At 49.4% G+C, this 24,511-nt stretch overlaps 1 protein-coding gene and 2 long non-coding RNA genes across 5 annotated transcripts in view; 2 read left to right on the forward strand and 1 right to left on the reverse strand.

The window, feature by feature from the left end:
- The window catches only part of LOC118381329 (transportin-2-like), a 30,895-nt gene that overhangs the window by 653 nt on the left and 5,731 nt on the right, over positions 1–24,511 (forward strand). Inside the window, 21 exon segments of the mRNA XM_052513993.1 lie at positions 1,027–1,128; positions 1,310–1,385; positions 1,485–1,634; positions 1,971–2,077; positions 2,324–2,457; positions 2,862–2,943; positions 5,694–5,816; positions 7,416–7,534; positions 7,790–7,850; positions 8,016–8,187; positions 9,751–9,903; positions 10,427–10,652; positions 11,120–11,291; positions 12,887–13,081; positions 14,603–14,699; positions 14,702–14,760; positions 16,616–16,703; positions 16,841–16,939; positions 18,460–18,555; positions 19,687–19,762; positions 19,857–19,956. Coding sequence (XP_052369953.1) covers positions 1,027–1,128; positions 1,310–1,385; positions 1,485–1,634; positions 1,971–2,077; positions 2,324–2,457; positions 2,862–2,943; positions 5,694–5,816; positions 7,416–7,534; positions 7,790–7,850; positions 8,016–8,187; positions 9,751–9,903; positions 10,427–10,652; positions 11,120–11,291; positions 12,887–13,081; positions 14,603–14,699; positions 14,702–14,760; positions 16,616–16,703; positions 16,841–16,939; positions 18,460–18,555; positions 19,687–19,762; positions 19,857–19,956 — 2,487 coding nt within the window.
- LOC127927527 (uncharacterized) lies at positions 4,096–5,635 on the forward strand. Of its 2 annotated transcripts, none has more exons than XR_008127908.1 (4): positions 4,096–4,379; positions 4,480–4,527; positions 4,806–4,901; positions 5,091–5,635. It is a non-coding gene; the product is annotated as an uncharacterized LOC127927527 (long non-coding RNA). The 2 variants fall into 2 exon arrangements; XR_008127909.1 differs by having other exon boundaries at positions 4,806–4,853.
- On the reverse strand, positions 8,204–9,535 carry LOC127927526 (uncharacterized). Of its 2 annotated transcripts, none has more exons than XR_008127906.1 (4): positions 9,501–9,535; positions 9,030–9,305; positions 8,600–8,710; positions 8,204–8,533 (listed from the first exon to the last, which is right to left on the reverse strand). It is a non-coding gene; the product is annotated as an uncharacterized LOC127927526 (long non-coding RNA). The 2 variants fall into 2 exon arrangements; XR_008127907.1 differs by having other exon boundaries at positions 8,600–8,739; positions 8,879–9,305.

Consider the following 24,511-nt stretch of genomic DNA (forward strand, 5'->3'; position numbering starts at 1 on the left):
AGAGAGACAAACTCTGCTTGTGATGTGATGTGATGTTGCTAGAGAGACAACTCTGCTTGTGATGTTGGGCTAGAGAGACAACTCTGCTGACAACTCTGTGATGTTGGGCTAGAGAGACAACAACTCTGCTTGTGATGTTGGGCTAGAGAGACAACTCTGCATGTGATGTTGGGCTAGAGAGACAACTCTGCATGTGATGTTGGGCTAGAGAGACAACTCTGCATGTGATGTTGGGCTAGAGAGACAACTCTGCATGTGATGTTGGGCTAGAGAGACAACTCTGCATGTGATGTTGGGCTAGAGAGACAACTCTGCTTGTGATGTTGGGCTAGAGAGACAACTCTGCATGTGATGTTGGGCTAGAGAGACAACTCTGCATGTGATGTTGGGCTAGAGAGACAACTCTGCATGTGATGTTGGGCTAGAGAGACAACTCTGCTTGTGATGTTGGGCTGCTTGTGATGTTAGAGAGACAACTCTGCATGTGATGTTGGGCTAGAGAGACAACTCTGCATGTGATGTTGGGCTAGAGAGACAACTCTGCATGTGATGTTGGGCTAGAGAGACAACTCTGCTTGTGATGTTGGGCTAGAGAGACAACTTGTGATGTTCTGCAATGTGATGTTGGGCTAGAGAGACAACTCTGCTTGTGATGTTGGGCTAGAGAGACAACTCTGCATGTGATGTTGGGCTTGTGATGTTGGGAGAGACAACTCTGCTTGTGATGTTGGGCTAGAGAGACAACTCTGCTTGTGATGTTGGGCTTGTGATGTTGGGAGAGACAACTCTGCTTGTGATGTTGGGCTAGAGAGACAACTCTGCTTGTGATGTTGGGCTAGAGAGAACTCTGCTTGTGACAGCGACACTAGTAGCAACAGAAAACTATGTAGCCGGCGGAGGCTGTAAGGAAAAAATGTAGAGAAACATTCAAGTCACTCTTTTCTCTCTGTGTGTGTGTGTGTGTGTGTGTGTGTGTGTGTGTGTGTGTGTGTGTGTGTGTGTGTGTGTGTGTGTGTGTGTGTGTAGGATGGAGGATGGCAGCCGGATGAACAGGGTCTGCAGCAGGTACTTCAGCTGCTGAAGGACTCCCAGTCTCCAGACACAGCCACACAGAGAGCTGTGCAGGAAGTATCCTCTCAAACACACAGCAGTGTGTCTGCGTACGAGGGAGAGGCTGTGGGATTGTTTTCCATAATGTGTCTCATCGCGGTGTGAGTGACAGATAAGTCATGAATGTGTGCGGGGATTGTTGGTGATTTGCCATGTTGATTGTTTTGTCAGTGAAGGGGTGTTCCTTAACAGTGTGTAGAAACTGGAACAGCTCAACCACTTCCCAGACTTCAACAACTATCTCATCTTCGTCCTTACAAGCCTCAAATCAGAGGGTAAGTGTGTGTGTAAGATCTATATCAAATGGTTGCGAGCATTAGTCAGTGGTTACTAATCGTTCCCTCTTTCCTTTCAAACCTCCCCCTTCTCTGTAGATGAGCCGACGCGTTCTCTAAGTGGTCTCATATTGAAGAACAATGTGAAGGCCCACTACCAGAACTTTCCTCCTCTGGTCGCTGACTTCATCAAGAGGGAATGTCTCAACAACATCGGAGATCCCTCGCCCCTCATCAGAGCAACCATCGGTAAGAGAGAGAGAGTGTGTGTGCTGCAAAGTGAGTCAGGATGTGTGGGTGGTTGAGCCTTTGCAGGTACTGGTGTCAGTCTGTGGGGGAGTATGCGTTAATCAGCAAGCTGAAGTGTGTGTGTGTATTCAACTTTCAGTTTCAGGTTTTAATGTCACATACAGTAAAATTCCTTCTTGCAGCTCTAAACCATCAATGCAGTTATCAATAGTAGTACGAAGAATAACAAGGAAGAACAGAAACCCACAATAAATAATGTTGTGTATACATGTGTGTGTTAGTGTGGGTATGTGCCTATTAGTTAGTGTGTGTAACCCTGTGCCTCCTGTCTCTCAGGCATCTTGATAACAACCATAGCATCTAAAGGAGAGCTGCAGACATGGCCTGAACTCCTCCCTCAACTCTGTAACCTGCTCAACTCTGAAGACTACAATACCTGCGAGGTCACACACACACACACACACACACACACACACACACACACACACACACACACACACACACACACACACACACACACACACACACACACACACACACACACACACACACACACACACACACACACACACACACACACACACACACACACACACACACACACACACACACACACACACGCTCCCATCTAATCTTTTGATTGTTTATGTAGGGCCTATGTTTAACTTTCTCTGTGCGTTTGCATGCAGGGTTCTTTCGGAGCACTGCAGAAGATCTGTGAGGATTCTTCAGAGCTGTTGGACAGTGATGCTCTCAACAGACCCCTGAACATCATGATCCCCAAGTTCCTACAGTTCTTTAAACACTGCAGCCCAAAGATCAGGTCTGTCTCTGTCTGTCTCTGTCTGTCTCTGTCTGTCTCTGTCTGTCTCTGTCTGTCTCTGTCTGTCTGTCTGTCTGTCTGTCTCTGTCTGTCTGTCTGTCTCTGTCTGTCTCTGTCTGTCTCTGTCTGTCTCTGTCTGTCTCTGTCTGTCTCTGTCTGTCTCTCTGTCTCTCTGTCTGTCTCTGTCACCCAGATCAGGTCTGTCCTGTCTGTCTGTCTCCATGCTCCCTCCCTGACAAGTAGTTGATTTCTTCTTAAGGCAGCTATTGAATGCAACCAACTTTGTTTCTGCTCTCTCTCTCGCTCCCTCCCTCGCTCCCTCTCGCTCCTCCCTGTCTCTGCTCCCTCTCCCTCCCTGTCTGTCCTCCCTCCTCCCCCTCCCTCCCCTCCCTCTCTCTCTCCAGGTCTCATGCCATAGCGTGTGTGAATCAGTTCATCAGCAGTAGAGCCCAGGCTCTGATGGATCACATCGACACCTTCATCGAGGTGAGACAGGGGTTTGTGACTAAAATGGCACCCTAGTCCCTATATAGTGCATAACTTTAGACCAAGTTATTTACAAAAATATTTTATTTTATTGGTAATAATGACAATTACAACAATACTAAATTAACACTTATTTTAACTTAATATAATACATAAATAAAATCAATTTAGCCTCAAATAAATAATGAAATCTGTTCAATTTGGTTTTAATAATACAAAAACAAAGTGGAGAAGAAAGTAAAAGTGCAATATGTGCCATGTAATACAGCTAACGTTTCAGCTCCTTGCTCAGAACATGAGAACATATGAAAGCTGCTGGTTCCTTTTAACACGAGTCTTCAATATTCCCAGGTAAGAAGTTTTAGGTTGTAGGAATTACAGGACTATTTCTCTCTATACCATTTGTATTTCATATACCTTTGACTATTGGATGTTCTTACAGGCACTTTAGTATTACCAGTGTAACAGTATAGCTTCCGTCCTTCTCCTCGCCCCTACCTGGGCTCGAACCAGGAAAACATCGACAACAGCCATCCTCGAAATAGCGTTACCCATCACCCCACAAAAGCCGCGGACGGCCCTTGCAGAGCAAGGGGAACAACTACTCCAAGTCTTAGAGCGTGTGACGTTTGAAACGCTATTAGCGCGCACCCCGCTAACTAGCTAGCCATTTCACATCACATCGTTACACCAGCCTGATCTCGGGAGTTGATAGGCTTGAAGTCATAAACAGCTCAATGCTTGAAGCACAGCGAAGAGCTGCTGGCAAAACGCACGAAAGTGCTGTTAGAATGAATGCTTACGAGCCTGCTGCTGCCTACCAGCGCTCAGTCGGACTGCTCTATCAAATATCAAATCATAGATTTTTTTATTATAACATAATAACACACAGAAATATGAGCCTTAGGTCATTAATATGGTCAAATCCAGAAACTATAATTTTGAAAACAAAATGTTTATTCTTTCAGTGAAATACGGAACCGTTCCGTATTTTATCTAACGGGTGGCATCCCTAAGTCTAAGTCTATTCCTGTTACATTGTACAACCTTCAATGTAATGCCATAATTATGTACAATTCTGGCAAATTAATGAGTCTTTGTTAGGAATAAATGGTCTTCACACAGTTCACAACGAGCCAGGCGGCCCAAACTGCTGCATAAACCCCGACTCTGCTTGTACAGAACGCAGGAGAAGTGACACAATTTACCTAGTTAAAATAAATTCATGTTAGCAGCAATATTAACTAAATATGCAGGTTTAAAAATATATACTTGTGTATTGTTTTTAAAGAAAGGCATTGATGTTTATGGTTAGGTTCACATTGGTGTTTAGGGTTAGGTTCACATTGGTGTTTAAGGGTTGGGTTCACATTGGTGTTTAGGGTTAGGTTCACATTGGTGTTTAGGGTTAGGTTCACATTGGTGTTTAGGGTTAGGTTCACATTGGTGTTTAGGGGGCACAGGTTTACATTGGTGTTTACGGGTTAGGTTCACATTGGTGTTTAGGGTTAGGTTTACATTGGTGTTTAGGGTTAGGTTCACATTGGTGTTTAGGGTTAGGTTCACATTGGTGTTTAGGGTTAGGTAACATTGGTGTAACACACAGGGTTAGGTTCACATTGGTGTTTAGGGTTAGGTTCACATTGGTGTTTAGGGTTAGGTTTACATTGGTGTTTAGGGTTAGGTTTCAGGTTCACTTGGTGTTTAGGGTTAGGTTCACATTGGTGTTTAATTGGGTTAGGCATTCACATTGGTGTTTAGGGTTAGGTTCACATTGGTGTTTAGGGTTAGGTTCACATTATGTTTAGGGTTAGGTTCACATTGGTGTTTAGGGTTAGGTTCAAATTGGTGTTTAGGGTTAGGTTCACATTGGTGTTTAGGGTTAGGTTCACATTGGTGTTTAGGGTTAGGTTTACATTGGTGTTTAGGGTTAGGTTCACATTGGTGTTTAGGGTTAGGTTACATTGGTGTTTAGGGTTAGGTTCACATTGGTGTTTAGGGTTAGGTTCACATTGGTGTTTAGGGTTGTTCACATTGGTGTTTAGGGTTAGGTTCACATTGGTGTTTAGGGTTAGGTTCACATTGGTGTTTAGGGTTAGGTTCACATTGGTGTTTAGGGTTGGGTTCACATTGGTGTTTAGGGTTAGGTTCACATTGGTGTTTAGGGTTAGGTTCACATTGGTGTTTAGGGTTAGGTTCACATTGGTGTTTAGGGTTAGGTTCACATTGGTGTTTAGGGTTAGGTTCACATTGGTGTTTAGGGTTAGGTTCACATTGGTGTTTAGGGTTAGGTTCACATTGGTGTTTAGGGTTAGGTTCACATTGGTGTTTAGGGTTAGGTTCACATTGGTGTTTAGGGTTAGGTTCACATTGGTGTTTAGGGTTAGGTTCACATTGGTGTTTACTTGTAGCCACCTTACCTTGGCTCATTGTAGCCAGGTAGTCACCTGCCACACAGCCTCCCCGTGGAGTGCAATGTAAGGCAGGTGGTTAGAGCGTTGGACTAGTAACCGGAAGGTTGTAAAAACGAATCCACGAGCTGACAAGGTCAAATCTGTCGTTCTGCCCCTTAACCCACTGTTCCTAGGCCGTCATTGAAAATAGAATGTGTTCTTAACTGACTTGCATAGTTAAATAAAGGTGTACATTTTTTTAAAAATCGGCCACAATCGGTGTCCAAAAATACTGATTAATGATTGTTATGAAAACTTGAAATCGGGCTAATAAATCACCCCCCTCTCTCTCCCCAGAGTCTGTTTGCTCTAGCGGGGGATGAGGACTGTGAGGTGAGGAAGAACGTGTGTAGAGCTCTGGTCATGCTGCTGGAGGTCCGGATAGACCGACTCATACCACACATGCACAGCATCATACAGGTACCACCTACGAACTCTGACCTCTAACCCTATGACCTCATACCACACGTGCACAGCATCGTACAGGTACCACCTACATACTCTGACCTCTAACCCTATGACCTCATACCACACATGCACAGCATCATACAGGTACCACCGACGAACTCTGACCTCTAACCCTATGACCTCATACCACACGTGCACAGCATCGTACAGGTACCACCTACGAACTCTGACCTCTAACCCTATGACCTCATACCACACATGCACAGCATCATACAGGTACCACCGACGAACTCTGACCTCTAACCCTATGACCTCATACCACACGTGCACAGCATCATACAGGTACCACCGACGAACTCTGACCTCTAACCCTATGACCTCATACCACACGTGCACAGCATCGTACAGGTACCACCTACGAACTCTGACCTCTAACCCTATGACCTCATACCACACGTGCACAGCATCATACGGGTACCACCGACGAACTCTGACCTCTAACCCTATGACCTCATACCACACATGCACAGCATCATACAGGTACCACCGACGAACTCTGACCTCTAACCCTATGACCTCATACCACACATGCACAGCATCATACAGGTACCACCTACGAACTCTGACCTCTAACCCTATGACCTCATACCACACATGCACAGCATCATACAGGTACCACCTACGAACTCTGACCTCTAACCCTATGACCTCATACCACACATGCACAGCATCATACAGGTACCACCTACGAACTCTGACCTCTAACCCTATGACCTCATACCACACGTGCACAGCATCATACAGGTACCACCTACGAACTCTGACCTCTAACCCTATGACCTCATACCACACGTGCACAGCATCATACAGGTACCACCTACGAACTCTGACCTCATAACCCACGTGACCTCATACCACACGTGCACAGCATCGTACAGGTACCACCGACGAACTCTGACCTCTAACCCTATGACCTCATACCACACATGCACAGCATCATACAGGTACCACCTACGAACTCTGACCTCTAACCCTATGACCTCATACCACACGTGCACAGCATCGTACAGGTACCACCTACGAACTCTGACCTCTAACCCTATGACCTCATACCACACATGCACAGCATCATACAGGTACCACCGACGAACTCTGACCTCTAACCCTATGACCTCATACCACACATGCACAGCATCATACAGGTACCACCGACGAACTCTGACCTCTAACCCTATGACCTCATACCACACATGCACAGCATCATACAGGTACCACCGACGAACTCTGACCTCTAACCCTATGACCTCATACCACACATGCACAGCATCATACAGGTACCACCTACGAACTCTGACCTCTAACCCTATGACCTCATACCACACACACATGCACAGCATTGTACACATACCACCTACAACCTCTGACCCCATGACCCTGTGCACTTTTGACCTTCCTCAGACACTCATTCATCACTCATGTTCCATGTGTTTTTGTAAACGTCCTACACTCAATCTGTTCTGCTATTTCTCTCTCTCTCTCTCTCCTTATGGCCCCATACCTCTTTTCCATATTGCCTTCTGTTTCTATAAGAGATCTCTCTCTCCTCCCCAGTACATGCTCCAGCGAACCCAGGACCCAGATGAGAATGTCAGTCTGGAGGCCTGTGAGTTCTGGCTCACCCTGGCTGAGCAGCCCGTCTGCAAGGAGGCCCTGTCTGGGCACCTGGTCCAGTAAGTACACGCCCGCCCGCCCGCGGGGGCAGTGACACTCAGATACACACACTCAGATACACACACTCAGATACACACACTCAGATACACACACTCAGATACACACACTCAGATACACACACTCAGATACACACACTCAGATACACACACTCAGATACACACAGATGAAGTGATGGCTGGGTGAGTTTTTAGTAGGGGTGTAGCTGGATAAAGAGGACTAGTGTGGTTATCACCATCTCTCCGGTCTCTCTCCAGACTCATCCCTATCCTGGTGAATGGGATGAAGTACTCTGAGATAGACATCATCCTCCTAAAGGTGAGTTAACAGTCAGTCAGTCAGTCTGTGTGTGAGTCAGTCTGGATGTCCCACTCTAATACACAACTAGAGAGAACCATGACTTAACGTCCCCTCCCTCCCTCCCTCCCTCCCTCCCTCCCTCCCTCCCTCCCTCCCTCCCTCCCTCCCTCCCTCCCTCCCCAGGGAGATGTAGAGGAGGAGGACGACACCGTACCAGACAGTGAGCAGGACATCAAGCCTCGCTTCCACAAGTCACGCACCGTCACCCTGCAACACGAGGGAGGAGAGGGGGAGGAGGGGGAGGACCACGACGATGACGATGACGACGATGACACGCTCTCCGACTGGAACCTGCGTGAGTGGTTGAGGGATTGCTTGACAGCTCAGCTGACCAATCAGAGCCGGGGAAATGGGATTGGCAGCCAGTCTTTAGTGTTTGTCCCGCCAAGAGAGAAGATTTAGGGCCAGTTTTTCCAGTTCAGTTGATGTTACTGATTACCCATGAAGATACACACACACACACACACACACACACACACACACACACACACACACACACACACACACCTGGTCTAAATCAGTAAGTGTTGTAACCTCTGTCTCTCTCTCTCTAACAGGGAAGTGTTGTAACCTCTGTCTCTCTCTCTAACAGGGAAGTGTTGTAACCTCTGTCTCTCTCTCTAACAGGGAAGTGTTGTAACCTCTGTCTCTCTCTAACAGGGAAGTGTTGTAACCTCTGTCTCTCTCTAACAGGGAAGTGTTGTAACCTCTGTCTCTCTCTCTAACAGGGAAGTGTTGTAACCTCTGTCTCTCTCTCTAACAGGGAAGTGTTGTAACCTCTGTCTCTCTCTCTAACAGGGAAGTGTTGTAACCTCTGTCTCTCTCTCTAACAGGGAAGTGTTGTAACCTCTGTTTCTCTCTCTAACAGGGAAGTGTTGGAACCTCTGTCTCTCTCTAACAGGGAAGTGTTGTAACCTAACAGGGAAGTGTTGTAACCTCTCTCTCTCTAACAGGGAAGTAACCTCTGTAACAGGAAGTGTTGTAACCTCTGTCTCTCTCTCTAACAGGGAAGTGTTGTAACCTCTCTCTCTAACAGGGAAGTGTTGTAACCTCTCTCTCTAACAGGGAAGTGTTGTAACCTCTCTCTCTAACAGGGAAGTGTTGTAACCTCTCTCTCTAACAGGGAAGTGTTGTAACCTCTCTCTCTAACAGGGAAGTGTTGTAACCTCTGTCTCTCTCTCTAACAGGGAAGTGTTGTAACCTCTGTCTCTCTCTCTAACAGGGAACTGTTGTAACCTCTGTCTCTCTCTCTAACAGGGAAGTGTTGGAACCTCTGTCTCTCTCTCTAACAGGGAAGTGTTGGAACCTCTGTCTCTCTCTCTAACAGGGAAGTGTTGGAACCTCTGTCTCTCTCTCTAACAGGGAAGTGTTGGAACCTCTGTCTCTCTCTCTCTAACAGGGAAGTGTTGGAACCTCTGTCTCTCTCTCTCTCTCTCTAACAGGGAAGTGTTGGAACCTCTGTCTCTCTCTCTCTCTAACAGGGAAGTGTTGGAACCTCTGTCTCTCTCTCTCTCTAACAGGGAAGTGTTGGAACCTCTGTCTCTCTCTCTCTCTAACAGGGAAGTGTTGGAACCTCTGTCTCTCTCTCTAACAGGGAAGTGTTGTAACCTCTGTCTCTCTCTCTAACAGGGAAGTGTTGGAACCTCTGTCTCTCTAACAGGGAAGTGTTGGAACCTCTGTCTCTCTAACAGGGAAGTGTTGTAACCTCTGTCTCTCTAACAGGGAAGTGTTGTAACCTCTGTTTCACTCTTTAACAGGGAAGTGTTGTAACCTCTGTCTCTCTCTCTAACAGGGAAGTATTGTAACCTCTGTCTCTCTCTCTAACAGGGAAGTGATGTAACCTCTGTCTCTCTAACAGGGAAGTGTTCAGCGGCAGCGTTAGACGTGTTGGCTAACGTGTTTCGTGATGAGCTCCTCCCCCACCTGCTGCCCCTGCTGAAGGGCCTGTTGTTCCACCCAGACTGGGTCGTCAAGGAGTCTGGAATACTGGTGCTGGGGGCTATCGCTGAGGGTAACCCCTGACCTCCTCTATCCCCTGACCTCCTCTATCCCCTGATCTCCTCTATCCCCTCATCTCCTCTATCCCCTGACCTCCTCTATCCCCTGACCTCCTCTGTCCCCTGACCTCCTCTGTCCCCTCATCTCCTCTATCCCCTGACCTCCTCTATCACCTGACCTCCTCTATCCCCTCATCTCCTCTATCCCCTCATCTCCTCTATCCCCTGACCTCCTCTATCCCCTGACCTCCTCTGTCCCCTGACCTCCTCTGTCCCCTGACCTCCTCTGTCCCCTGACCTCCTCTATCCCCTGACCTTCTCTATCCCCTGACCTTCTCTATCCCCTGACCTCTTCTATCCCCTGACCTCTTCTGTCCCCTGACCTCCTCTATCCCCTGACCTCCTCTATCCCCTGACCTCCTCTATCCCCTGACCTCCTCTATCCCCTGACCTCCTCTATCCCCTGACCTCCATCCTTTTTTATTTTCTTAATGGAACTGAAAGCATGTGAGTCACACCCCCCTCCTCTCTCCTCAGGTTGTATGCAGGGCATGGTTCCCTACCTACCAGAGTTGATGCCTCACCTCATTCAGTGTCTCTGTGATAAGAAGGCCCTGGTGCGCTCCATCGCCTGCTGGACCCTGTCCCGCTACGCCCACTGGGTGGTCAGCCAGCCCCCCGACTCCCACCTCAAACCCCTCATGACTGAACTCCTCAAGAGGATCCTGGACGGGAACAAGAGGGTTCAGGAGGCCGCCTGCAGGTGAGGGGAGGGAGTGGCTGGTGGGGAGGGAGTGGCTGATGAGGGGAGGGAGTGGCTGATGATTGCTGTGGGAGGGAGTGGCTGATGAAGGGAGGGAGTGGCTGATGAAGGGAGGGAGTGGCTGGTGGGGAGGGAGTGGCTGGTGGGGAGGGAGTGGCTGGTGGGGAGGGAGTGGCTGGTGGGGAGGGAGTGGCTGATGAGGGGAGGGAGTGGCTGATGAGGGGAGGGAGTGGCTGATGAGGGGAGGGAGTGGCTGGTGGGGAGGGGAGTGGCTGGTGGGTGTGTGTGGGGAGAGTGGTGGGTGTGTGTGTGAGGTGGTGGGTTTTTTGAGAGAATAAAGTTGTTGAACTGGAATTCCCAAGGTGATGAATTCCCTCTCTCCTCCTCCCTCCTCTCTGCTCCCTCCCTCTCTCCTCCCTCCCTCTCTCCTCCCTCCCTCTCTCCTCCCTCCTCTCTCCTCCTCTCAGTGCGTTTGCGACCCTAGAGGAGGAGGCCTGTACAGAGCTGGTTCCCTATCTGAGCTTCATTCTGGATACTCTGGTCTTCGCCTTTGGAAAATACCAGCACAAGAACCTGCTCATACTGTACGACGCTATAGGAACACTGGCCGACTCCGTAGGACATCACCTCAACCAACCGGTTAGTAGGTAGTTAGGCTAGTTAAACACCCCTTCTAGTTGCCCTCAGTTTCCCATTCGGAGGGCGGTAGTTTTCGGGAGGGCGGTAAGTTAGTTTTTAGTTTTCGGGAGGGCGGTAAGTTAGTTTTCGGGAGGGCGGTAAGTTAGTTTTCGGGAGGGCGGTAAGTTAGTTTTCGGGAGGGCGGTAAGTTAGTTTTCGGGAGGGCGGTAGTTTTCGGGAGGTTCGGGAGGCGGTAAGTCAGTTTTCGGGAGTTTTCGGGAGGGCGGGAAGTTAGTTTTTCGGGAGGGCGGTAAGTTAGTTTTTCGGGAGGGCGGTAAGTTAGTTTTCGGGAGGGCGGTAAGTTAGTTTTCGGGAGGGCGGTAAGTTAGTTTTCGGGAGGGCGGTAAGTTAGTTTTCGGCTCATTTGTTGTTTTTTACAAGTTTGAACCCTCTCTCCCCCCGTCTCTCTCCCCCCCGTCTCTCTCCCCCCGTCTCTCTCCCCCCGTCTCTCTCCCCCCGTCTCTCTCCCGCCCTCTCGTCCCGCCCGTCTCTCCTCTCTCTCCCCCGTCTCTCTCTCTCTCTCTCCCCCCATCTCTCTCTCTCCTCTCTCTCTCCCCCCGTCTCTCTCCTCTCTCTCTCCCCCCGTCTCTCTCTCTCTCTCTCCCCCCTCTCTCTCTCCCCCCGTCTCTCTCCTCTCTCTCCCCCGTCTCTCTCCCCCCGTCTCTCTCCCCCCGTCTCTCCCCCCTCTCTCTCTCCCCCCGTCTCTCTCCCCCCGTCTCTCTCCCGCCCCGTCTCTCTCCCTCTCTCCCCCCGTCTCTCTCCTCTCTCTCCCCCCGTCTCTCTCCTCTCTCTCCCCCCTCTCTCTCCCCCCGTCTCTCTCCTCTCTCTCCCCCCGTCTCTCTCTCTCCTCTCTCTCCCCCCGTCTCTCTCCTCTCTCTCTCTCTCTCTCTCTCTCCCCCCGTCTCTCTCCTCTCTCTCCCCCGTCTCTCTCCCCCCCCTCTCTCTCTCTCCCCCGTCTCTCTCTCTCTCTCTCTCTCTCCCCCCGTCTCTCCCCTCTCTCTCCCCCCGTCTCTCTCCTCTCTCTCCCCCCCGTCTCTCTCCTCTCTCTCCCCCCGTCTCTCTCCTCTCTCTCTCTCCCCCCTCTCTCTCTCTCTCTCTCCCCCCGTCTCTCTCCTCTCTCTCTCCCCCCTCTCTCTCCTCTCTCTCCCCCCGTCTCTCTCCTCTCTCTCCCCCCGTCTCTCTCTCTCTCTCTCTCCTCCCCCCGTCTCTCTCTCCTCTCTCTCTCCCCCCGTCTCTCTCCTCTCTCTCTCCTCTCTCTCCCCCCGTCTCTCTCTCTCTCTCTCCCCCCCGTCTCTCTCCTCTCTCTCTCCCCTCTCTCTCCCCCGTCTCTCTCCTCTCTCTCTCTCCTCTCTCCCCCCGTCTCTCTCTCTCCTCTCTCTCCCCCGTCTCTCTCCTCTCTCTCTCCCCCCGTCTCTCTCTCTCTCTCTCTCTCCCCCGTCTCTATCCTCTCTCTCTCTCCCCCCCGTCTCTATCCTCTCTTCTCTCCCCCGTCTCTCTCTCTCTCTCCCCCCGTCTCTCTCCCCTCTCTCTCTCCCCCCCCTCTCTCTCTCCTCAAGGAGTACATAGAGAAGCTGATGCCTCCTCTCATCGCCAAGTGGAATGAGCTGAAGGATGAAGATAAGGACCTGTTTCCTCTGTTAGAGTGTCTGTCCTCTGTAGCTACAGCCCTCCAGAGTGGCTTCCTGCCCTACTGTGAACCAGTCTACCAGCGCTGTGTTACACTGGTGCAGAAAACACTGGCTCAGGCTATGGTGAGACGCGCACACACACATACACACACGCTCGTTGAACATCTCATTCCATAATCATGGGCATTAATATGGAGTCCCCCCTTGCTGCTATAACAGCATCCACTCTTCTGGGAAGGCTTTCTACTAGATGTTGGAACATTACTGCTATAACAGCCTCCACTCTTCTGGGAAGGCTTTCCACTAGATGTTGGAACATTACTGCTATAACAGCCTCCACTCTTCTGGGAAGGCTTTCCACTAGATGTTGGAACATTGCTGCTATAACAGCCTCCACTCTTCTGGGAAGGCTTTCCACTAGATGTTGGAACATTGCTGCTATAACAGCCTCCACTCTTCTGGGAAGGCTTTCCACATTAGATGTTGGAACATTGCTGCTATAACAGCCTCCACTCTTCTGGGAAGGCTTTCCACTAGATGTTGGAACATTGCTGCTATAACAGCCTCCACTCTTCTGGGAAGGCTTTCCACTAGATGTTGGAACATTGCTGCTATAACAGCCTCCACTCTTCTGCTTTCCACTAGATGTTGGAACATTGCTGCTATAACAGCCTCCACTCTTCTGGGAAGGCTTTCCACTAGATGTTGGAACATTGCTGCTATAACAGCCTCCACTCTTCTGGGAAGGCTTTCCACTAGATGTTGGAACATTGCTGCTATAACAGCCTCCACTCTTCTGGGAAGGCTTTCCACTAGATGTTGGAACATTGCTGCTATAACAGCCTCCACTCTTCTGGGAAGGCTTTCCACTAGATGTTGGAACATTGCTGCTATAACAGCCTCCACTCTTCTGGGAAGGATTTCCACTAGATGTTGGAACATTACTGCTATAACATCCTCCACTCTTCTTTCCACTAGATGTTGGAACATTGCTGCAGGGACTTGCAGCCAAGAGAGCATTAGTGAGGTCGGATACTGATGTTGGGCGATTAGGCCTGGTTTGCAGTCGGCGTTCCAATTCATCCTAAAGGTGTTTGATGGGGTTGAGGTCAGGGCTCTGTGCAGACCAGTCAAGTTCTTCTACTCTGATCTTGACAAACCATTTCTGTATGGACCTCGCTTTGCGCACGGAGACATTGTCATACTGAAACAGGAAAGGGGCCTTCCTCAAACGTGTTGTCACATCATTAGCAGCACAGAATCGTCTAGAATGTCATTGTATGCTGTAGAGTTAAGATTTCCCTTCACTGGAACTAAGGGGCCCGATCCATTAAAAACAGCCCCAGACCGTTATTCTTCCTCCACCAAACTTTACAGTTATCACTATGCGGCATCCTATGATGGCGCCATTTTGAAAGTCTCTGAGCTCTTCAGTAAGGCCTGTCAGTGTGGCTGAAATGTCCAGATCCACTCATGTGAAGGGGTGTCCACATACCTTTATCTATAGCGTCAAAGACACACAGTTATCAGTGATTTAAAGATTCAGTGGTTTTTAATCTTAACTCTCTCTCTCTCCCCCCTTAACTCTCTCTTTCTCTCCCCCTCTCCTCCCCCTTAACTCTCTCTCCCCCTCTCCTCCCCCAGATGTACAGCCAACAGCCGGACCAGTACGAAGCCCCTGATAAGGACTTTATGATCGTGGCCCTGGACCTCCTCAGTGGTCTGGCTGAGGGCCTGGGGGCCACGTTGATCAGCTGGTGTCCCGGAGCAACATCATGACACTACTGTTTCAGTGCATGCAGGTACGGTGTGTGTGTGTGTGTGTGTGTGTGTGTGTGTGTGTGTGTGGGGGGCATCAGTGTTAAACATATGTTTGAATGACCGTTTGGTGACCAACCCAGACAATCTTCAAGGCATTCCTAGTCCATCTTAACATTTCTATAAAAACCCAAAGATGAAGCCTTTTATTCTGTCTCGCGCTGTTGACAGGAGGTGCACTTGTTTCAGCTGCCCTGCGCACCGGGGAGGCCAAGGGTTCCCATTTTGAACCATTTCATGTGCCCGAAGAGCAAATCAAGTGCACCTATAGCCTACCGCTGGCCAACCGGATTGATCAGAACACCATGTCTCATAGGAGTAACATGAATTTGTGCGCGTGTCAGAAATAATGCAATGTGACTCGAGTTTCTCCATCAGCTGGAAGACGGTGTCCCTTTTTTGTCAGTCTTAGTGGGGGGGCAGGCTGAGGGAGGGGGCAGGCTGAGGGGCTGAGGGAGTGGGGCAGGCTGAGGGAGTGGGGCAGGCTGAGGGAGTGGGGCAGGCTGAGGGAGTGGGGCAGGCTGAGGGAGTGGGGCAGGCTGAGGGAGTGGGGCAGGCTGAGGGAGTGGGGCAGGCTGAGGGAGTGGGGCAGGCTGAGGGAGTGGGGCAGGCTGAGGGATGGGTCTTAGTGGAGGGGGCAGGCTGAGGGAGGGGGCAGGCTGAGGGAGGGGGCAGGCTGAGGGATGGTCAGTCTTAGTGGAGGGGGCAGGCTGAGGGAGGGGGCAGGCTGAGGGAGGGGGGGGCTGAGGGATGGTCAGTCTTAGTGGAGGGGGCAGGCTGAGGGATGGTCAGGCTGAGGGACGGTCAGTCTTAGTGGAGGGGGCAGGCTGAGGGGGTCAGGCTGAGGGACGGTCAGTCTTAGTGGAGGGGGCAGGCTGAGGGACGGTCAGGCTGAGGGACGGTCAGTCTTAGTGGAGGGGGCAGGCTGAGGGACGGTCAGGCTGAGGGGTGGAGGGGGCAGGCTGAGGGACGGTCAGGCTGAGGGACGGTCAGTCTTAGTGGAGGGGGCAGGCTGAGGGACGGTCAGTCTTAGTGGAGGGGGCAGGCTGAGGGACGGGGACGGTCAGGCAGGTCTTAGTGGAGGGGGCAGGCTGAGGGGGTCAGGGAGGGAGGTCAGTCTTAGTGGAGGGGGCAGGCTGAGGGACGGTCAGGCTGAGGGACGGTCAGTCTTAGTGGAGGGGGCAGGCTGAGGGACGGTCAGGCTGAGGGACGGTCAGTCTTAGTGGAGGGGGCAGGCTGTCAGGCTGAGGGACGGTCAGGTGGAGGGGGCAGGCTGAGGGACGGTCAGTCTTAGTGGAGGGGGCAGGCTGAGGGACGGTCAGTGACCAGATGCAGGCCAGTCAGTCCAGTAGAATAAAGAACACAATGTCAGTTTAATGTCACTCAGCTGGGCCTCAAGTAATACAACTGATGTTTATTACCAGTGGATCATATAGTTCTGAAATGGTCTGAGTAGAACAGCAGGTTGACTCAACCACAGCCAGTATGCAGTGAGAATGTACTGGGCCTGTAGTCTACTGTACAACCCTCATTACTACAGAGCTGGTTGAATTGGTTCATGTTGCGGAGGCTTATGTTTAAGTCATGTTTAGAATAATACAATAATCTGACTGGTAGAACTCCTGATCTTCACTGAGGTTTGGGATCCACTGGTCCATCTAGTGTGTGTGTGTGTGTGTGTGTGTGTGTGTGTGTGTGTGTGTGTGTGTGTGTGTGTGTGTGTGTGTGTGTGTGTGTGTGTGTGTGTGGTAACAGACCCTGGCTCTATTTGATTGTATATAACAATTTTGTATGAACGAGAGAGACAATGTAGTTAACACACACATTCTATATCTCCAGGACACCATGCCAGAGGTGAGACAGAGCTCCTTCGCCCTGCTGGGTGATCTGACCAAGGCCTGCTTCCCTCACGTCAAACCCTGCATCGGTAACGACCTATACGATCTCTCTCTTCTTCTCTCTCTTCTTTTCCTACAAACTGTGTAACTACCAGTCTATCATACTCCTTATGTTATCTATCGTCCTCCCTTTCTCTTCCCCTTGGCTTTCTGTGTGTGTGTCCAGCTGAGTTCATGCCAATTCTAGGGACCAACCTGAACCCAGAGTTCATCTCTGTGTGTAACAATGCTACCTGGGCCATTGGAGAAATCTGCATGCAGATGGGTGAGTCTTTCTGCATGTAGGTTTGTACACGGAGATAATATGTACATGTGAGAGAGGAGCATGTTTTTTTTAAATTTAAATTTTGTTCTTTAACTTACAAAGCAATTGTCAGTTTCGATGCTGCTAGCATGAGTTATCTTAATGATATATTTCTCTGCTTTGATTCTTTCCATGTCTCTGTCTCCATCTGTCCCTGTCTCCATCTCTGTCCCTGTCTCCGTCTCCATCTGTCTCCATCCTGTCTGTCTCCATCTGTCTCCATCTCTGTCCCTGTCTCCGTCTCCATCTGTCTCCATCTCTGTCCCTGTCTCCGTCTCCATCTGTCTCCATCTCTGTCCCTGTCTCCATCTGTCTCTGTCCCTGTCTCCGTCTCCATCTGTCTCCGTCTCTGTCCCTGTCTCCGTCTCCATCTGTCTCCGTCTCTGTCCCTGTCTCCGTCTCCATCTGTCTCCATCTCTGTGTCTGTGTCTGTCTCCATCTCTGTGTCTGTCTCCATCTCTGTCTCCATCTCTGTCTGTCTCCATCTCCTGTCTCCATCTCTGTCTCCATCTCTGTCCCTGTCTCCATCTCTGTGTCTGTGTCTGTCTCCATCTCTGTGTCTGTGTCTGTCTCCATCTCTGTGTGTGTGTCTGTCTCCATCTCTGTGTCTGTGTCTGTCTCCATCTCTGTGTCTGTGTCTGTCTCCATCTCTGTGTCTGTGTCTGTCTCCATCTCTGTGTCTGTGTCTGTCTCCATCTCTGTCTGTCTCTGTCTCCTGTCTCTGTCTCCATCTGTCTCCATCTCTGTGTCTGTCTCTGTCTCCATCTGTCTCCATCTCTGTGTCTGTGTCTCTTCATCTCTGTCTCCATCTCTGTCCCTGTCTCCATCTCTGTCTCCTGTCTCTGTCTCTGTCTCCATCTCTGTCTCCATCTCTGTCTGTGTCTGTCTCCATCTCTGTGTCTGTGTCTGTCTCCATCTCTGTCTCCGTCTCTGTGTCTGTCTCCATCTGTCTGTCTCCATCTCTGTCTGTCTCCATCTCTCCCTGTCTCCATCTCTGTGTCTGTCTCCATCTCTCTGTCTCCATCTCTGTCCCTGTCTCCATCTCCATCTCTGTCTCCATCTCTGTCTGTCTCCATCTCTGTGTCTGTGTCTGTCTCTGTCCCTGTCTCCATCTCTGTCCCTGTCTCCATCTCTGTCTCTGTCTCCATCTCTGTGTCTGTCTCCATCTCTGTGTCTGTGTCTGTCTCCATCTGTCTCCATCTCCGTCTCTGTCCCTGTCTCCGTCTCCATCTGTCTCCATCTGTGTCTGTCTCCGTCTGTGTCTGTCTCCATCTGTGTCTGTCTCCATCTCTGTCTGTCTCTGTCTCTGTCCCTGTCTCCTCCATCTGTCTCCATCTGTGTCTGTCTCCATCTCTGTCCCTGTCTCCATCTCCATCTCTGTCCCTGTCTCCATCTCTGTCCCTGTCTCCATCTCTGTCCCTGTCTCCATCTCCGTCCTTGTCTCCGTGTCTGTCTACATCTCTGTCTCCATCTGTCTGTAGGTGTAGAGATGCAGCCCTATGTGTCTCTGGTTCTGAACCAGCTGGTAGAGATAATCAACAGACCCAACACACCCAAGACCCTGCTGGAAAACACTGGTACGCACAGATGCTGAACACACACACAGACGCACAGATGCTGAACACACACACAGACGCACAGATGCTGAACACACACACAGACGCACAGATGCTGAACACACACACAGATGCACAGATGCTGAACACACACACAGACGCACAGATGCTGAACACACACACAGAACACAGATGCTGAACACACACAGACGCACAGATGCTGAACACACACACAGACGCACAGATGCTGAACACACACACAGACGCACAGATGCTGAACACACACACAGACGCACAGATGCTGAACACACACACAGACGCACAGATGCTGAACACACACACAGACGCACAGATGCTGAACACACACACAGACGCACAGATGCTGAACACACACACAGACGCACAGATGCTGAACACACACACAGACGCACAGATGCTGAACACACACACAGACGCACAGATGCTGAACACACACACAGACACACAGATGCTGAACACACACACAGACGCACAGATGCTGAACACACACACAGACGCACAGATGCTGAACACACACACAGACGCACAGATGCTGAACACACACAGACGCACAGATGCTGAACACACACACAGACGCACAGATGCTGAACACACACACAGACGCACAGATGCTGAACACACACACAGACACACAGATGCTGAACACACACACAGACACACAGATGCTGAACACACACACAGACACACAGATGCTGAACACACACACAGACACACAGATGCTGAACACACACACAGACACACAGATGCTGAAACACACACAGACACACAGATGCTGAACACACACACAGACACACAGATGCTGAACACACACACAGACGCACAGATGCTGTATCCCTACAGAACACACACACACAGACGCTGAACACAGACGCTGAACACAGACACACAGATGCTGAACACACACACAGACACACAGACGCTGAACACACTCAATCATTGGGTTTGTTTGACATTGCAGCCGATGCATCTTGGGTAAACTGTGACTGACTGACTCATCTCCACATAATAATGAGCCGTTATTTATGACACGAACATCAGCGACGTCAAACCAGCTCTTGATTTTTAGTTGGGTGTGTTGTACACATGAGTGAGGCTCCTCCCATCTTCTTCCAGCCATTACGATTGGTCGCCTGGGCTACGTGTGTCCTCAGGAGGTGGCTCCGATGCTCCAGCAGTTCATCAGACCGTGGTGAGTCTGTGACACATCTAGTACTTCACCTCGCTGATCATTATCAACATGTTTAGATTGCCTGGTTTGTGACGCGGTGATGTGTGTGTGACAGGTGTACGTCCCTACGGAACATCCGTGACAACGAGGAGAAAGACTCTGCCTTCAGAGGGATCTGCATGATGATTGGCGTAAACCCTGGGGGAGTGGTCCAGGTAAGAGGAAGGTAGATGTGTGTATAAGACAGTAGTTTTGGAATTGTTAGTTAGATTACTTGTTGGTTATCACTGCATTGTCGGAACTAGAAGCACAAGCATTTCGCTACACTCTCATTAACATCTGCTAAACATGTGTATGTGACAAATAAAATTTGATTTGATGATTGGCGTAAACCCTGGGGGAGTGGTCCAGGTCAGAGGAAGGGAGATGGATGATGATTGGCGTAAACCCTGGGGGAGTGGTCCAGGTCAGAGGAAGGGAGATGGATGATGATTGGCGTAAACCCTGGGGGAGTGGTCCAGGTCAGAGGAAGGGAGATGGAGAGGACAGGTACAGGGGCCCGACCTGTCCTCTCCTAGTTGGGCCTGTCCTCTCCTAGTTGGGCCAGTGTGGGCGCTCAACCGACGTTAGGTTACTATGGTGACTATAGGTGAGGTTACCATGGTGAGCGAGCGTTGTTCCTTCATATTCATATACGTACTGATGACCCATTTTATTTGTCTCTGCCTGCAAATCTTCCTCCTAAAAGTGAGGCTTTATCCTACAGAACTAGGCTGTATCCTACAGAACTAGGCTGTATCCTACAGAACCAGGCTGTATCCTACAGAACTAGGCTGTATCCTACAGAACTAGGCTGTATCCTACAGAACCAGGCTGTATCCCTGTATCCTACAGAACTAGGCTGTATCCTACAGAACTAGGCTGTATCCTACAGAACTAGGCTGTATCCTACAGAACAGAACTAGGCTGTATCCTACAGAACTAGGCTGTATCCTACAGAACTAGGCTGTATCCTACAGAACTAGGCTGTATCCTACAGAACTAGGCTGTATCCTACAGAACTAGGCTGTATCCTACAGAACTAGGCTGTATCCTACAGAACTAGACTGTATCCTACAGAACTAGGCTGTATCCTACAGAACTAGGCTGTATCCTACAGAAGAGGCTGTATCCTACAGAACTAGGCTGTATCCTACAGAACTAGGCTGTATCCTACAGAACTAGGGCTCCTACAGTATCCTACAGAACCAGGCTGTATCCTACAGAACTAGGCTGTATCCTACAGAACTAGGCTGTATCCTACAGAACTAGGCTGTATCCTACAGAACTAGGCTGTATCCTACAGAACTAGTATCCTACAGAACTAGGCTGTATCCTACAGAACTAGGCTGTATCCTACAGAACTACAGAACTAGGCTGTATCCTACAGAACTAGGCTGTATCCTACAGAACTAGGCTGTATCCTACAGAACTAGGCTGTATCCTACAGAACTAGGCTGTATCCTACAGAACTAGGCTGTATCCTACAGAACTAGGCTGTATCCTACAGAACTAGGCTGTATCCTACAGAACTAGGCTGTATCCTACAGAACTAGGCTGTATCCTACAGAACTAGGCTGTATCCTACAGAACTAGGCTGTATCCTACAGAACTAGGCTGTATCCTACAGAACTAGGCTGTATCCTACAGAACTAGGCTGTATCCTACAGAACTAGGCTGTATCTAGGCTGTATCCAGAACTAGGCTGTATCCTACAGAACTAGGCTGTATCCTACAGAACTAGCTGTACAGAACTAGGCTGTATCCTACAGAATCCTAGGCTGTATCCTACAGAACTAGGCTGTATCCTACAGAACTAGGCTGTAGGCTGTATCCTACAGAACTAGGGCAGAACCAGGCTGTATCCTACAGAACTAGGCTGTATCCTACAGAACTAGGCTGTATCCTACAGAACTAGGCTGTATCCTACAGAACTAGGCTGTATCCTACAGAACTAGGCTGTATCCTACAGAACTAGGCTGTATCCTACAGAACTAGGCTGTATCCTACAGAACTAGGCTGTATCCTACAGAACTAGGCTGTATCCTACAGAACTAGGCTGTATCCTACAGAACTAGGCTGTATCCTACAGAACTAGGCTGTATCCTACAGAACTAGGCTGTATCCTACAGACAGAACTAGGCTGTATCCTACAGAACTAGGCTGTATCCTACAGAACTCCTGTATCCTACAGAACGGGGCAGAACTAGGCTGTATCCTACAGAACTAGGCTGTATCCTACAGAACTAGGCTGTATCCTACAGAACTAGGCAGAACTAGGCTGTATCCTACAGAACTAGGCTGTATCCTACAGAACTAGGCTGTATCCTACAGAACTAGGCTGTATCCTACAGAACTAGGCTGTATCCTACAGAACTAGGCTGTATCCTACAGAACTAGGCTGTATCCTACAGAACTAGGCTGTATCCTACAGAACTAGGCTGTATCCTACAGAACTAGGCTGTATCCTACAGAACTAGGCTGTATCCTACAGAACTAGGCTGTATCCTATCCTACAGAACTAGGCTGTATCCTACAGAACAGAACTAGGCTGTATCCTACAGAACTAGGCTGTATCCTACAGAACTAGGCTGTATCCTCAGAACTAGGCTGTATCCTACAGAACTAGGCTGTATCCTACAGAACTAGGCTGTATCCTACAGAACTAGGCTGTATCAGAACTACAGAACTAGGCTGTATCCTACAGAACTAGGCTGTATCCTACAGAACTAGGCTGTATCCTACAGAACTAGGCTGTATCCTACAGAACTAGGCTGTATCCTACAGAACTAGGCTGTATCCTACAGAACTAGGCTGTATCCTACAGAACTAGGCTGTATCCTACAGAACTAGGCTGTATCCTACAGAACTAGGCTGTATCCTACAGAACTAGGCTGTATCCTACAGAACTAGGCTGTATCCTACAGAACTAGGCTGTATCCTACAGAACTAGGCTGTATCCTACAGAACTAGGCTGTATCCTACAGAACTAGGCTGTATCCTACAGAACTAGGCTGTATCCTACAGAACTAGGCTGTATCCTACAGAACTAGGCTGTATCCTACAGAACTAGGCTGTATCCTACAGAACTAGGCTGTATCCTACAGAACTAGGCTGTATCCTACAGAACGGGGCAGAACTAGGCTGTATCCTACAGAACTAGGCTGTATCCTACAGAACTAGGCTGTATCCTACAGAACGGGGCAGAACTAGGCTGTATCCTACAGAACTAGGCTGTATCCTACAGAACTAGGCTGTATCCTACAGAACTAGGCTGTATCCTACAGAACTAGGCTGTATCCTACAGAACTAGGCTGTATCCTACAGAACTAGGCTGTATCCTACAGAGGCTGTATCCTACAGAACTAGGCTGTATCCTACAGAACTAGGCTGTATCCTACAGAACTAGGCTGTATCCTACAGAACCAGGCTACAGAACTAGGCTGTATCCTACAGGCTGTATCCTACAGAACTAGGCTGTATCCTACAGAACTAGGCTGTATCCTGGGGGCAGAACTAGGCTGTATCCTACAGAACTAGGCAGAACTAGGCTGTATCCTACAGAACTAGGCTGTATCCTACAGAACTAGGCTGTATCCTACAGAACTAGGCTGTATCCTACAGAACTAGGCTGTATCCTACAGAACTAGGCTGTATCCTACAGAACTAGGCAGAACTAGGCTGTATCCTACAGAACTAGGCTGTATCCTACAGAACTAGGCTGTATCCTACAGAACTAGGCTGTATCCTACAGAACTAGGCTGTATCCTACAGAACTAGGCTGTATCCCAGAACTACAGAACTAGGCTGTATCCTACAGAACTAGGCTGTATCCTACAGAACTAGGGCTGTATCCTACAGAACTAGGCTGTACAGAACTAGGCAGAACAGGCTGTACAGAACTAGGCTGTATCCTACAGAACTAGGCTGTATCCTACAGAACTGTATCCTACAGAACTAGGCTGTATCCTACAGAACTAGGCTGTATCCTACAGAACTAGGCTGCAGAACTAGGCTGTATCCTACAGAACTAGGCTGTATCCTACAGAACTAGGCTGTATCCTACAGAACTAGGCTGTATCCTACAGAACTAGGCTGTATCCCAGAACTAGGCTGTAACAGAACTAGGCTGTATCCTACAGAACTAGGCTGTATCCTACAGAACTAGGCTGTATCCTACAGAACTAGGCTGTATCCTACAGAACTAGGCTGTATCCTACAGAACTAGGCTGTATCCTACAGAACCAGGCTGTATCCTACAGAACTAGGCTGTATCCTACAGAACTAGGCTGTATCCTACAGAACTAGGCTGTATCCTACAGAACTAGGCTGTATCCTACAGAACTAGGCTGTATCCTACAGAACCTAGGCTGTATCCTAGAACCAGGCTGTATCCTACAGAACTAGGCTGTATCCTACAGAACTAGGCTGTATCCTACAGAACTAGGCTGTATCCTACAGAACTAGGCTGTATCCTACAGAACTAGGCTGTATCCTACAGAACTAGGCTGTATCCTACAGAGGCTGTATCCTACAGAACTAGGCTGTATCCTACAGAACTAGGCTGTATCCTACAGAACTAGGCTGTATCCTACAGAACTAGGCTGTATCCTACAGAACTAGGCTGTATAGGCTGTATCCTACAGAACTAGGCTGTATCCTACAGAACCAGGCTGTATCCTACAGAACTAGGCTGTATCCTACAGAACTAGGCTGTATCCTACAGAACAG

The sequence above is a fragment of the Oncorhynchus keta genome, unplaced genomic scaffold, assembly GCF_023373465.1.
Source record: "Oncorhynchus keta strain PuntledgeMale-10-30-2019 unplaced genomic scaffold, Oket_V2 Un_scaffold_1494_pilon_pilon, whole genome shotgun sequence".
Taxonomy (NCBI): domain Eukaryota; kingdom Metazoa; phylum Chordata; class Actinopteri; order Salmoniformes; family Salmonidae; genus Oncorhynchus; species Oncorhynchus keta.